The sequence below is a fragment of the Electrophorus electricus genome, chromosome 13 (assembly GCF_013358815.1).
Source record: "Electrophorus electricus isolate fEleEle1 chromosome 13, fEleEle1.pri, whole genome shotgun sequence".
NCBI lineage: Eukaryota > Metazoa > Chordata > Actinopteri > Gymnotiformes > Gymnotidae > Electrophorus > Electrophorus electricus.
The window spans coordinates 17,675,584-17,691,363 of NC_049547.1; the positions used below are offsets into that span (position 1 = coordinate 17,675,584).

General features: G+C 40.8%; 2 protein-coding genes across 2 annotated transcripts; both read right to left on the reverse strand.

The window, feature by feature from the left end:
• Positions 1 to 1,762: 1,762 nt before the first annotated feature.
• On the reverse strand, positions 1,763 to 6,476 carry pnn (pinin, desmosome associated protein). Its single transcript, XM_026999937.2, has 9 exons — positions 6,329 to 6,476; positions 5,541 to 5,612; positions 5,384 to 5,452; positions 5,150 to 5,225; positions 4,561 to 4,655; positions 4,374 to 4,449; positions 4,060 to 4,215; positions 3,753 to 3,891; positions 1,763 to 3,601 (listed from the first exon to the last, which is right to left on the reverse strand). Exons 1-9 carry the CDS (start codon positions 6,439 to 6,441, stop codon positions 2,373 to 2,375), a joined length of 2,025 nt encoding a protein of 674 aa, XP_026855738.2. The 5' UTR covers positions 6,442 to 6,476; the 3' UTR covers positions 1,763 to 2,372.
• Positions 6,477 to 6,872: 396 nt separating this feature from the next.
• gemin2 (gem (nuclear organelle) associated protein 2) lies at positions 6,873 to 9,639 on the reverse strand. Its single transcript, XM_026999916.2, has 10 exons — positions 9,381 to 9,639; positions 9,119 to 9,203; positions 8,954 to 9,043; positions 8,590 to 8,649; positions 8,388 to 8,501; positions 8,174 to 8,218; positions 8,012 to 8,080; positions 7,822 to 7,932; positions 7,256 to 7,314; positions 6,873 to 7,158 (listed from the first exon to the last, which is right to left on the reverse strand). The coding sequence occupies exons 1-10, from the start codon at positions 9,497 to 9,499 to the stop codon at positions 7,122 to 7,124; spliced, it is 789 nt and encodes a 262-aa protein (XP_026855717.2). The 5' UTR covers positions 9,500 to 9,639; the 3' UTR covers positions 6,873 to 7,121.
• Positions 9,640 to 15,780: the final 6,141 nt, after the last annotated feature.

Here is a 15,780-nt window from a genome sequence, read left to right on the forward strand (position 1 = left end):
TAATCTTGCATTTAGAGCACACAATTCCTGCATTTTCATTGTAATGTAATGATACCTTTCATAACCATTTTTCAACAGTCTATCAGGATATTTTTTGACTTATTTGTTTAAAATGTGAACATTTTGAAAGTAAATATCAACTGTGACCCTATCATACACGCGTGCATAACATTTATATGGAACAGCTATTTCTGGAACACAGTACAATCCAGCACACAGTCAGGCCCATATCAAATAACTCCTGAAGGCATTTATAACAGTTAAGGAATTCTTACAAGTTAGCTAGTTAACACCATGTGCTATTCATACATTTGCTAAGGTATATATTGGTTGCCATACAATGCAGTGCCCATAGAAAATCATCATACACTATCAAAATCCTCGCCTTTCGTCACATACTATGAAAATGAAAATAAATGGTCCGATTTCTTTCCAGCTGTGCTTACACAGTATAGCCTTCATCATCAAAGTGACAATTACTCCTTTAAAAATCAAATAAATTAGGATCCAATTAGTAAAATACCTGGTTTGGATAAGTAACCAGCCCCTTGAAGTAATCATTTTAAACTTGCACAGGTACTAATCATGGCCCTAATCACACACACACACACACACACACACACACAATTGGCCCACACCCAAGATCAATTGTAGTGGTTTTAATTATATCAATACAACCTGCTGTTTCTTAAGGATTCCACTACTTGTAGTACATGGTAACACACAAAAAAGATACAAAATAAATATCACCATGGGTGGAAACTTGCTTTCAAAAGCACTCTGTGAAAAGGTTGTGGATTAGGACACAAAAAGATTTCTGTGGCTTTAACCATCCCTCTGAACACTGTTCAGAGAATTATCAAGAAGTGGAAAGGGTATAGCACCACGAACACCTCGCCAAGATCTAGACGTCCCTCCAAACTGGATGCCCGAGCCAGGACGTTGCTCAGGGAATCTCCCAAGGGGCCAATGGCAACTTTGAAGGACCTACAAGTCTGTATGGCTGAGGTTTGTCAGTCTGCACACGTGCCAACAATCTCAAAAGCTTTACAAAGAGCTGGTCTGTACAACAGGGTGGTAAGAAAAAAAGCCACTCCTGAAGACATGCCATACCATTTACACTTCTCCAAAACGCTTTTGGAAGATTCTAATGTCAAATGGCAAAAGCTTTTATGCCCAGGACTGATGGACTTAACTCCAAGCCGTATGTTTGGCAAAAAACAAAAACTCAGTACAACCCTAGATACACCGCACCTACCGTGAAGCTACCATTTGACTCAACTATATTCTGCAAAGAGGAATGGGCAAATAGCCCCCAATCTAGGTGTGTAAAGATGAGACAGACCCAGACTGATGGCTTTAATTAAAGCAAAAAGGTGCCTCGCCTAAATCAGGGGACTGATGACTTTTCCAACCATTACACCACTTTTCCTTTTTAAAATTAAATTTTCAGAACCGTCTCCTTTTGTCTCATTACTTGAAAGAGGCTAAATGTGTAAATAAAGCTGGAGAAAGATATTTGAGTTTTGATGCAAAACAAAGTGACTTTCAAAAGGTGCATGAAAATTTTCTATTAGGCACCTAAAATTACATGAGCTTGTTTTAGCATGTACAGTATTCTGGGTGCAACGCATCAATATCCAGAACCTTCATCAACAGTACAATGAGATGAGGCAAAACGACGATTCTTTCACAGTAGAAGAGACACATATTCAAGAGTATTGAATCAATGCAGTCACCAAAAATAAGTCATGAGAAAGAATTCTTTACTTTTTGTTTTTTTAATTTAATATGCCGACAAGAAGTTTATGCTTCATTTATACAAAAAGTCTACAGCTCTCTCAAATAACAGGCCTGTTTACACTTTACTCGCAAAAGCAGGAGCCTGGCATTTACAGAAAGGTAAATGCATATCGGCACTGCACAGCTAGGCAAAGAAAAAAAAGTTACTACTCTACAGCATGACAGTGACAAATGACAATACTGAAGCCAAGACACTTATGTTCAGTATTAGCAACACATCTTGGTCATCCTCACGTTTGCCTCCAGCAATCTGGGAGTCAAAGTTTGAAAGAGTATAGCACTGAAATATATAGCATGGTGCATCACTTAAAATCAGACTGTAGAAAATCTAAAAATTATGAGTGAAAGGTCAGGAAGGAAAAAAATAAATCAGATGGGAAAAAGCAGCATGGATTCAGAGTGAAATTTAAAAACCTGTTTGAGCAAGAGGAATCAAGAAAGCCAGCTTAAGGCAATTTTTACCTCCAATAGCACTGCTATTCCCCAAAAACATACACACACCATTCCCTTCTGGCTCCAATGGCCTCACTTTTAGGATAAGAAACAAACAAGCCCTGCATGCCTTCTTCTTAACGTCGCTTTTCCTTCCGGTCAGGTTTGCGATCCCGCTCACTCCGCGATGACCTCTTGCCTGATCTGTTGCCCTCGGAAGTCGTTCTCTTCCTGTCCGATTTGGAGCCCTTGTCTTTGGAGCCTTTGCCCTCGCGCCCGCTGTTCTTGGGCGTCTTGCGAGTGCGGTCTCCACCGCTCTTCTTGCGCTCCCGCTCTGTGTCCCTGCGTCGGCGCTCGCGGTTACGCCCGTGGCCGTCCCTATCGCGGCTGCGAGAGCGGGAGCTGGATGACGAGGACGAGGAACCCGAGGAGCTGCTGCGGCTGCTGGAGCCACTGGAGGAGGAGCTGGAGCCACTGGAGGAAGAGCTGGAGGAGGAGCTAGAGGAGGAGCTACTGCTGCTACGGCTACGCTTGGCCTTGGCTTTGGTCCGAGCACCGGCCTCTTCCCCATCCTCCTCCGGCCCCTTCGAGGGGGCCTTAGCTTCTGGTGGCTGAGCTCCGGGCTCCTGGCTCGGCTCCTGAGGGATGGCTTCTTCTTCTGGTGCCTGGTGGCCAAGGTGGGGCTCAAGAGCGCCATCTGGCGTCATGGTGGTTGGCTCAACTACAGAGGGCGCGGATGTTTCCGGCTCAGGCTCTTTGCACTCAGTCGTCTGGGCTTCTGTGTGGTTTTCTGAGGTCCGCTGGGATTCGGGGACGGCATCCTGAGGAGCTTCCTTCCCTGCCTCATTCTCTTCCTCCCTAATGTCATTGCCTTCCTCATCTACTGCTGCTGCTTCTGGACCCTTCTCCTGCCGCTGTCCCTGCGCTGCCTGAACTTCTGACTCCATCACTACCGCTGTAACCTCCACCTTCTCCTCTACCCCCTTATCCTCCACTCCTGCCATTTCCTCCTCTTCCTCGTTTTCCTCTCCACCCTCTGCCTTGCCCTCGGCCTGCTCCTTCACCTCTTCCTCCTGCTCCACCACCTCACTCTCCCTAACCTCTGAGCTCTCTTCCCTCTCCTCTCCCTCCTCCTCTCCTGCCTCTTCCTCTTCCTCCTCCTCCTCCTCCTCCTCGTCCACATCATGTCGGTTACCTGTCAGCCTTACTCTCTGCTTACCCTCTTCTTCATCTTCCTTCTTCGGATCTTCAGCCCGGCTGGCGTCCTCCACTGCCCTGTCGCCAGCCCGCAGGAACTGCCGCCGGGGCCGAGCCTCCATCTTGTTCAAGTGCTCGGCAAAAGCCTGACGCCTCTCTTCCAACATGGCTAAAAGATGCGAACAGTCAAGCGTCATCCAACTTAATAGAACATCACTACATTTGACAAGCACTGAAGCAAAAAAAAAAAAAGTGTCAAAAACTAAACTACTAGCAATTAAACACACAGTTGCAACTGTAACCTAAAACAGAACACTTACTGTTCATTTTTTTCTGAGATTCTTCCAGGAGTTTCTGGGTGGCTGAACACATGCGACCAGGCAGGTAAAAGATAGGAGGTTTGGTCTTGGTACGAATGAACTTTATAATCTTGGCATTGTGGGCATTCCACTCCTCTTGCTGAAACAGTAACAACCCACATTTGTTTAAAAAAAAAAAAAAAAAAGTAAAACTGTTGCTATGGCAAAAGTATCTCGCCCATGGACAGACTAGATGATACATCTGAGAAGTTATGGTGATGACGTTGGCTGAGGAACGAGAAACGGTATGAGAGTGCAAGAAGCGTACCAGCTGGGCCAGCTCCACTTTATGCTCCAAGAGACGCAGTTCTGTCTGCTTGGCGCGTCGCTCCTCAAACAACTCCCGCCTCTCGCTCTCCACTTTCTTACGCTCTTGTTCTGCCTGGACCTCCAGTTTCTGTTCAATTTCCTGCCGTCTTTTCAGCTATAAAAGGGACAAAGGCAACAAAACCCAGGTTTACAAAACTGAAAGACTTTATGGTCTTGTTGCAGCTAGCCTGGGACCAATGTAAGGCTGTTACTCCAGTTCTCCAATTCTGACTATTTTTAAAGCATTTAATACTTCAGAATGGAAAGCCATACCTTCTCTGTGGACACCGTAGACTCCTGCTTAAATTTCTGTAACGTTCCCATCAACAGGCCAAACATGCGGCGATTTCTGAAAAAGTTAATTTTACGTCGGGTCAACAAAACCGTGACTAAAACATACATGCAGTTCCTGTAGTGTAAAATAGTTACGTAATACAAAATAAAAGCAATAAAATACTACCTTTGTTTCCCCTTCTCATCCATGGTCTGATCTTGAATAAGATCTCGACGCGTGCGTTCTTTGGAGGTAGCCACTACAGATGACTGCAACGCTGGCTACAAGCAGACAAGAGGGGTTGTGTTATACTTGTGCAGTTATGATAAAGGCTGTTCTGTTCCAACATGCCCATTCACACAGACCACAAGAGTTTAATAAATGCTCAAATCCACTCCAAGTGGTCAGTGAGCAGAGAGCCACCCCTCTCCACCAGATAGCAGTTTCTCACCTAACCACATCACAGTACACAATTCTGCACAGCATGCAGCCAATGGAACAAATGTTATCTATACTACCATACTAAAGAAACACACACAACATGCACACTAAAAACATGACAGTAATAGCAACTTGCTACATAGTAAAAAATTTCACACACAATATATAGTTACATTTCCGAGTTTGTATAACCAAGCCAACTGACAGCATATAAAGTGCTTGCTGACAAGTTAGCCTTGTTAGAATAGTCCTGAGCATTTGACTGAGGGTTTCTGAATGCCTTCTCCATACTCATTTGGCAAATATTTGTTCATTATTAAGTCGGCTCACTTACCTTTTTGACATCGTCATCATCCTCAGCGTCGCTGTCATGCCGCGAGTCTCTCCGGGCTCTCTGATCCCCCGCCAGCCTGACAAACATTTCCAGTGAGAAAATGACATTAGACCAGACATAAGATACATAAACTACCAAAAAGGGCAGTGGGGGGCTTGGTGCACCATGTAATACTACACAAACAGTACCACTATAACACTTCTGACAATAGCCTCAACCATCAATGCAGAATACCTTAAGAGTGCTCCTTCAATATCCCTCTGTTTGGCTGGGGGTCCTCCGCTACCATCAGAGAGTCCACGCCTACAAAGAGAAACGGGGCATTTCAGTATAAACCTCTAAGAGAGTCTACATTTTACTGTTTTTTTAAGAAACAAAAATAATGATTTACCTCAGCAAATTGATTCCCCGCCCTCTACCTCCACCTGGGCCTGTGAGAGAAAGCCGTCTGGTCTGACCCGGTCTGGAAAAACAAGACCATGAAAATATACGGTAAATCCTATTGGAGAGAGACTGCATTGTGCAACTACTTACAGTCGTTTTCAATAAACAGGCTCAAAACTCCTCACATTACAAAATAAGTTTTTCTCGTTTAGTAAAACAAAAACAAACCCGGAAACCCCGTGATGTATGATTAGCCAGTTAACTACCAAGGAAAGTTAGTTGTACTTCCCTCACCGTGTAGCACAAATTAGCAACACCCTTCGCTAGCTATCTTAACCCTGTACTGTTTAGTCGTTCAAAGATCCACTGTAAAGGTTTGGGAAAGACCATGCTCCTTGCTGAAACAACAGGTTTTCACGGGCAACGGCGATTTTATTACAATATCAGTTCATTGTGGATGAACCTATCTTATATAGATAAATTTGCTTCTTAGCTATACTGGCTAGCGTGTGCTAAAATAACCACCTCACAAGATAGCCGAGATTATTGAGATTTAGGGGAAATGAGCTAAGTGAGTAAATCAAAAGCGTATTCATTTTAGCATACACTTACGCATATTCTGGTACAACGCAACGGTAGCCAGATTTTTGGTGTTAACATATGTACTGATACGCGCTATATTAGCTTAGCTTGGTTACCCACACGCCCTCTCATAGCCGAGGCCGAGCTCGGCCTGGCCACGCTGCTGCACAGCGGCGGTAGCAGTGGTGACAAACAGCTTCATCTTAGCCGTACCGTAATTCATTTGGGTCCCTGCCGGTTAATTTCCTTATGTTTTCGTCCACATTTTTCAAACTCTCCTTAGCTTTTTCGAGCTGATCTTGCAAAGTTCGCACAGCCACCGCCATCTTATTAGCTGCCCACCTAACTGCATGCACACTTGGCTGCGTGGTTTTAATATTTATGGGCGCTCAACGAGTCTCCAAATTGGCACTTACGTTGACCAATGGGAGTCCGTGTTACTTACGTTAACCAATGGGTGTCCCTGTTACGCTTTCGTTAACCAACAGGTATCCGTTACTTTGTCGGGTGGGTCAAAAGAACGCCATTTTCAATAAGTAAATGAATAATAATAAAAGTTGAATGCTTTCTAGCTACGAATTTAAGGTAAATTAACTAAATAGTCTAAGGCAGGATTACAATATTTTACATTCCGTATATAAATATGAGGCAATCAATGCGAAAAACAAAATATTTTCCCTCAACATTTAAAATATACATGTAATAATGGATCTATAACATGTTGACTTATGTCAAGGAAGTAAGAGACAAATGAACATCTATTGGTTAAAATATTTTTTATTTTACTATACATTCAATACTTTTACATCAAGTCATCACAAATATTCATCATTTTTCACTGGGGAAAAATTAAACAAATTGAAGGAAAAATGAAGAGACATTAATTAAAGGAGTTCTTCAGACTAGAACATAATAATCACAAGCATCTTTTTGGGGCCATATAAAGTGATACAAATATGATCACACTGCACAGGGGAAAAAAGTAATTTACAAAAGGTTTCCTTCTTCAGTCTTTGTCAGCCAAATCATTTTGTTCGAAATACCTTTAAAACACATTTTTTTTACTTAAATATCTGTCCATGTATATATTTCATAAAGTAAAGGGTTGGTGTGACATGCAGTGATATTTGTGACAATTACCTTGCAACTATGCATATCATCAAGTTAAGTGCTGACAGCCTCTCATCATCTTTATTTTCCTGCAAGAGGCCAAACATTTAATGTCTAACTGACACTTAGATGTTGTTAAAAGGAATGAAGGGGGAAAGGGATACAAAAAAAGAGCAAGGAGAAGTTATAATGGGTGGAGGAGTATTTACCAGGTTAGCAAGGAGAAGGTATAATGGGTGGAGGAGTGTTTACCAGGTTAGAAAAGAAAAGGTGTAATGGGTGGAGGAGCGTTTGCCAGGTTAGCAAAGAGAAGTTATAATGGGTGGAGGAGCGTTTGCCAGGTTAGCAAAGAGAAGTTATAATGGGTGGAGGAGTGTTTACCAGGTTAGCAAAGAGAAGTTATAATGGGTGGAGGAGTGTTTACCAGGTTAGCAAGGAGAAGGTATAATGGGTGGAGGAGTGTTTACCAGGTTAGCAAGGAGAAGGTGTAATGCGTGGAGGAGTGTTTACCAGGTTAGCAAAGAGAATGTGTAATGGGTGGAGGAGTGTTTACCAGGTTAGCAAAGAGACGGTGTAATGGGTGAAGGAGTGTTTACCAGGTTAGCTCGTACTGCAGAGCATCGCCTTGCCAGTTGTCTGATAAGTGAATGTGCTTCAGGGAGAAGAGGTTTCTCCAGGCATGCAAGTAATGCATACAGCCATCTGCCCTGTGGAGGCAGACATTAAAATCGGCATTTACCTCTCTGTAAATTGTTATTTAAATGGCAGGAGTTTAACTGCACTTACCAACTGTGGAACAAAGTCATTCTCCTCAAACCAGTTGATCAAGTACTCAAGCACAGCAGATATGGTGGACTATATAATAAAATGAACAAAAGAGGTTACTGGACATAGAATTATAGAATTATCAATGAAGTTTTAAACCCACTGAAGCTGCAGCTCATTTACCTGATTGAGCTTGCTCATAATGCTAAGGAAAGGAGGAAAGCCAATCTGACAAAACAAATCAGGAGAGAACAATCAATGCTGAAATCATTACATGGTTTATGAATTCAGAGACAAATCTGCTCGAAATATATAGACCCTAAAAAAAATATGACCACATATGATTTGCTTGTACTATGAGATTTTTATGGGACAGAGAAAAAGAGTTTACTCATACCTTCACATAATCAAGTCCTGGGTTCCCTATGTCTCTTTCAGTTGATGTAATGTTTAAAAAAACCTTTTCACCCAGGCAAAACTTTTTCCACCCATCTTCATCATCTGGTTTGGGCTGTGGGCAAATGGGAGATTTTAAAGGCTTTCCATGCTATTACAGAACATCCCTTAATTTCAGAATAAATTTCAGAATATGGTCTTACCATGACAACATTGTCATCCAGAAATTGAACTTTCCAGTGTTGTCTGTTCTTGGTGACACTCTGAAACAGCACTGACAGGACTGAACAACTTATCCAAAACAAAACAACTGGTTGGAAAGAATACTGAAAACTGGTTAAACTTTCATAACCACAACCACATAGGGATAATATGATAATGCCACATATTACATTGCTCACAGTAACCAACTACTATGTGACCATTAATGCCCACAATTTCTTAATACAGCTGGCATCTCTAGCATTAATGTATATTACTGATAACCAGAATCCAGGTCCAACTAGAAGACCAGTGCGTTTCGCAAAATGCTCATTAAAATAATTTACCCAGCCAGTGCCCAACTACCTGTCTCACTTCGGAGAAGCTGCTGACTTGCTGCTGTTGCCATTTCAGGCTGGGTGAAAAACCCTGGGGCGCAGCCCGGCAACCTGTGAACTGTGCGAACACTTCCGATTACCCTTTATTACGCAGCAGCATGGCTGTTGTTCTAAGACTGTCCTGTGTACTTACAGAAATGTTTACAGACTGTTTTTTTCTCAATTTCTTTGGATCAATTTGTGCTACCACGACATCAGGGCAAAGTGATGCTTCCAATCTATAATAAAAGAGAGAGGAAAGGGCACCATATAGCGTTATATACACGTTAGAGTAACTAACTATGATCATGCTCAGCGCTTGCGTTAAATGTGGTAAATATAGCTAGCCAGCTAACTCACGACACAAGTTAAAATTTCTAAAATTGCATGACTGGTGTGCTCATAGTTTCACTTACTGTACATATCTGAGATATTCCTGAGGATTTCTTGGTGGTTCGTTCACATCATATTCTTCTTCAGTGCAGGGCTCTACTGGCAAAAGCCTGGGCATCAACTCTTCCACGTCTGATTTCATGTTTGGATTTTACGTAAATTATATGACTAACTCCTTATGCTATTATTTCTTTGTGTTTTTTATTCGCATGCTCTTTGCAATTTAGTTTTCCACTTTATATCGAACTCCCTCCATTTTACAAACAACGTAAATGGTGACGATTAACAGCCGCGACCGTTACTATGGTATTTGTCTTCTTCTTTTCAGACGATCTAAGCTCATCATTCCTTTGTCACCACCTACTGTTCTGAGCGCAACATAACAATCGTTTTGAAAGCAGTAGCCAATTGTACAAATAGTCCAGTTTCTCATGCATGACAAATGTATTAACATATTTTTCGATATTTGATCGACCTGTTTCCTCCATATAGTGTTGTACACTATTAGTTTTTATTGGACTGTAGCTTTCCCAATCTGGGGGATTTAATTTTCTGCCCCTCCCAAAAGAACTTCAGACTAGGACTTTTGATCTGTTATTATCTACTCAGTGCAAAATGCTTAGCTGGATGGTAATGATATCATTTCAGTTGTGAGACTTTTCTTAACCCCTGAAAGTACAGGTTCGGTTAAATGGTTTGCCTATCCAACCCTGCGTGTAATATTATCTGTGTTATGCTTGTGTGCTCAGTCACTTAGATTGGGAGTAGCCATCACATATTTTTCTTGTTAAAAGATCCCAGATGACAAAACATTTTAACTTATTTTCCTTCTTTACTCTCATTTACTTGTTTGCATTTTGTTTGTTTGTTTATTATATGGTTGCCAAAGTCTTTAAAACACTTTAGTGACTGTCATGTCTTACTATGTATAAAAAATAATTTGAAATAAGATGAAAAAATTAATGCAAATGAAATTAAATCCATGTGTGGAATGAAATCTGTGCGCTCATCAGTCTGGTCTTGCAATGTCCTATCATTTTCTGACAAGACTTGTACCTGTGTTAATGATTTACTGTCAGTAACCTCTAATCCAGTCAAACTGTGATTATGGGTGTCATTCTCTGCCATGAGTAGAGCAGTAATGTGTGCTTTTGCTGTTTCTCTGTCTGCTGTTCCTCCATATTGTGCATTTTATTACAAAATGTGTGTCCTAGGAAGGAACTCGTGAGATAAAGGAATCCTCTGTTTACTCCGCCATGGCTTCTGCACGTATCATCTTAGTTCAGCTCATCCTTGGTTTTGCCCACCAGGGCTGGGGATTAATGTCTGACTATAAAAAATGTGGAGACCATTTATGTGAAAGTAAGATCTTTTTATTATTATTTTTTGATTGCACTCAGAGATTTTACACTTCAGTTCTTTTCTAAAATTAATTCAAAATAAATCTTTTTGCCATATTGATGGTGTTCAGCAGTTATACTAATTATTTAATGATTGTTTTGATTTAGAATGTTTATTTAGTATATTGCACAGAAAGATAATGAAGTAAGGACTTTGTGTCACAAGGTTCAAGTTCACTTTTAATTCTGTTATATTCTCTGGGTGGTATACACATTATGTGTGTTTATCTCTCGGTACACGTCTTCTTTTAATTCTATTATATTCTCAGAGAAGTGTTCGCATTGTCTGCTTTTATGTTTAGGTACATGTGTTATTTTAATTCTATTATATTCTCAGGGTGGTGTTCATACTGTGTGCATTTATCTTGGGTGCATGTGTTTTTTTTTTCTAAGGCATGATGAGTCGAGTGCAGGCATTAAGAGACTATCAAGTGCAAGACTGCAGATTTTTGAAGTTTAAAAAAGGAGACATGATCGTTGTTTACCACAAACTTTCTGGACGCAGAAGTGATCTTTGGGCTGGGAGTGTAAGTTTTCTTTTATTTCACCATTTGTTTGATTAACTGAAGCATGTTATCTAGTGCAAAGTGAATTTGTTGCATTTGTAACAAAAATACAGTCTCAGTTCAGCTTCTTCTACTAGTTTTTATTTTGTTGTTCTTTTTCTATTCTTTTTATGTAGTTGGGAAAGCTGTTTGGCTATTTCCCCAAAGATGCTGTCAAAATTGATCAACTTTTTGTTGATGAAAAAAAAGAAATACAGATTCCCACTCAGGTAATGTTTCATGTTTGATGTCTAAGTCTAAGTGAATACAAGCACAAACAGCCTTACTCATGCATCACTCACTATGCTACTTTATCACTGATATACATTACTTTTCAGAATTATGACTTCTACTGCACTGATGGATTTCCTTCAGTAATTGACAGAGATTATGATGAGGTGGATGATCAAGAAGATCACTCTGCAACATCTCGAGAATTAGGTAACAGTGACGTTGATGATCCAGTCTCAGACTCAACTGAAACAAAATACAGTACCCAAAATGAGGAGACCAGCCACAGGGCCACTCAAGATCCTTCTAGAAAAGATCCTATGAAAACCAAAAAAAGTGAAAGTGAATCTGACCCAATCACTTCTGTTGATGAATGGTTTAGCAATAGTAAACAAAGTCACAATGAACCACAAGATGGAAGCAGTGATCAGGAGTCTTTCAAAAGTAGGAAACTGACTTTGGACCCTAATGGAAACCAACTGAAAGAGGAAAGTAAAACAAAAATGTTTGAGTGGATTGGAGATGAACTGACAAATGTTTTTGGATTTGGACAAAAGGATTTAAAGGCTAATAACAAAGATATACCTAAGGATATGACAGAAAACATTGATTCTCTGATTAAAGAGTCTCGCTCCTGGCTGGATTTAGGCATAAAGGACATTTTAGGCTTTGGAAAGGGAGATATTTCAGACACATCGGAAGCAAAGGACATGGATGTTCTCAAGGATCATCATGATATTGCACCCAGTGAGTCTTTAGATATGACTGAGGATTTTCAGAATAACAAGCATCTGCTAAGTCAGGGTGAGAAACAGGAGGTCTCTAGTCTGAGACTAGAAAATGAGGAAGGCACACCTGACATGGATGCTAAAAATGAGAAAACTAGTGACAGGGACACAGGTTGGTATGGCAGTATGTATTATAGGATTGCAAGCTTTTATGGAGACACTCCAGATAAGACCGATATAAGTAAAGATGGTAGAAGAGACAGACATTTGTCAGAAGCAGACAGCAAAAGACTAACTACAAGCAGACAGCCCATAGATGACACAGGTGTTCAAGACGTAGACACATTGTCAGAGTCCATGTTCTCTGTTGATCGCCTGTCAGCAGTGTTTGATGGTCTAAAATCACAATTTCAGTTAGATACAGCTGAAGATAAAGAAGTAAAGAATAATGAAGAAGAGACTTCAGAACAGACAGATCCAGGTAAGGAAGTCCTTGCTGAATACCAAAATGATAAAAATGAAAAAAGTAATGATGACAATGATGACCTTAATGTTAGTTTCAGTCCAATAGATGTGAGAAGTGACATGCAGTCACTGCCTGACCAAAAACTCACTTTTGAAGGTAGCTCTCTATCTGATAATGTCAGTCAGTCAGATAACTCCTCCCAGGAACCTTACATGCAGAGTGATGATACACAAGAAAGCAAAGACCCAGAAACTGCTGAAGAAAAGGTTGCTGATGAAGGCATACAAACCCAGATAAGCAAAGCTTTTATTGTGGAGAGTTCGCTAGGTCACACAGAGCAGGCAGATGAGGAAATGTCTACTGACACCAACAAGCAACACACAGATGCAGGTGAACATATTGTGACAGACATTAACACGGGCCATGTGACTGATATTCACTTTGAAGATGCAGGCACATCAAGACATTCGGACAGTCACAGAGAAAATAAATTTCTCTCTAATGGAGCAACAGGTGCAGATACAGTCAGCAAACTCAATGCTGAATCCAGCACATTTGACACAAGTGCAGACCGTACAAGCGCATCTCACTCAAACCTCTCAGACGATCAGGGTGATGATGTCACATCAGTGCACAGTAGTGATGAGAGTGAAAAGGAGAGCCCAGGGCTTTCAGATTTGGCAGAACCTGACAAGTTGGCTGAGTTGTTAGAAAAGCGCTCGGAGGGAGAGAACAAAAAAAGCATAAATATTCACAGTAAGAGTAGAACAGTCATGGAAACCAGCAAGGAGACATTCACGATCAGACAGGTCGAGAGCGTAATAGCAAAAGATGACAACGTGTTGGTTTCCACCACACTCGAAACATCAAAAAGCCACAGTGATGACACAAATGTAAATAAGGGCAATTATCGCAGGGCACTTACAAACAGAAAACAACATGTGCAAACTGAGACTGTGTCACATTCAGCTCTTAATATGACTGACATTAGAGAGAGGCGTGACGAGAGTTTTTTGTACGACTCTGACAAAAATAAGAATGAAGCCAACCAAACCACAGCATTATCTAAGATAACTGATGCAATTATGCCATGGGCCAACAGTGGTGAAGGGTCCAGAGCAGACCACACAGAGTGTGCTGGTGAAAAGGAAGATATGGATGTAGTTCTGGAGGAGCTGAATTCTGACAGTGCCTACAGTTCAGAAGACCCTCTTAGGTCCTTGCCGCCTCCTGAGGGGGAGGTTGAAACTAAACAGCAACAGGAGTTAGAGTGTGAGAGTGATCCTGATGACACTGAACAGGAATACAGTATGCCTGGAAAAATGGCAAATGGAATATTAAGCCTAGCAGAAAGTCAGCCAATGGAAACAAAAGAGGAAATCCTATCAAGCGACAGCACTGCCACTGAACATTCTAGTGATCCTGGAGAACATATCATCTTATCCAAGGACACTAATGATGATCACATTGCCTTTGGCATTAGTCAAGATAGCACTGAAAACCTCACCACATATGAAGAAAGTGACTCCACTAATGGTTGGCCTTCGGAAATGGAAACCCAGCAGGTGTCTGAGCATACAGAATCAGTGCGAAGTGCCAGTGAAGGGGCGGACACATTTGATCATAATGACAGCACTGAACTAAAAGTGGAAACTAGCAGATCACATACTACTGAGGAAAAAATAAACGATGAAAGCTTCGTAACAGACGAGCCAATAACAATCAGTAAGGTAGAACTGAATGCTGTGGAGAAAAACAGTTTACGTGTTTCTCAAGGACAATGCTTATATGGTCACACTGCAACAGAATCCATGGAAAAAGAGGATCAGACATCTTCAGACTTTGATGTTGATATCCAAAATACACTTTCTGTTTCCAAATCAGCACAGGAGCCTCAGATGCCTTTTAGTAAAATGTACCTGAATTTACAAACTCATCTGACTGAGGAGAATATAAAGGATATTTTGGGGCTCTTTGGTGGACACACGTTAGCATGGCTGGACCACAACCTTGGAAGTTCTGAAAAGTATGGAACATGTCAAGATAATGAAGATCTTGCTAGGCTTAGGGACTTTGAACAAACATTGGAATATTATATGAAAATAGGAACCAGAAACCAAGAAGTCACAAGTCCAGTTGTTGAGAATAATATGTACGCATTACTACAAAAAATAGATGACCTTTTATCTACTTTAAGAAAGAAGTTTATTCCTGTGATAGCAGATGGCAGTGTAGATAAAGGCCCAGGTACTAATCACACACATTTACTTATTTATTATTATTATTTTGAGAAATGCATTCTATTTCTACATGAAAACTATAATATCAGCTGAGAATAGTATACAGTATATATTATATAATATACCAGCAATGGTAGCAGACATGACTACAATTTTTATTGTTTTGGTTTTGCTTTCTTCTCTTTTTCTATTTTTTTTACTTTAACATATGTCTTTACAGATCATGGTCAGAATGAGTGTGACAGTGAAGGCTGTGTCATTCTAAACGAGGACACAGCAGTCACAGAGCAAAACACTGAAAACGTCAATCAAATGGAAAACGGCTCTCATATGAATGGCATTAAGGGCCTAAGATGTAATTCCTCTTATAACCACCATGTGTCTGAAGAGGTAGATGATGGTGATCCAGTAGAGCAGGAGCCCCAGACCGGGGAGGGAGATGCTACAGAGATGGACTGGACGACTTCTACAAGCAGGACAGCCACATCTTATTCAGACAACAGTATTGTGGCCCAGGTGCATATGGAACCTGAGGAATCCCAGAATGGTAATTGTTAGGATAGTGTTTGATTCATTATTATGTTTGATAGCTCTTTTTAACACATTGAGCGTCTCATCTTGAGAATACTTATATATAGTTACTCATTGTCACATTCATTAAGATATACAAAAGCAGGAACCAATTCCATACCAGTACTCCCATTTTCAAGTTTCATAAGAAATAATCTCAGTAATCTGTGTCTTCCTGAGTCTTCGCTGTCCAGAACCATGACCCACACAGTGTTTTTGTTGACTCTGTAGTATTTTTTGCTT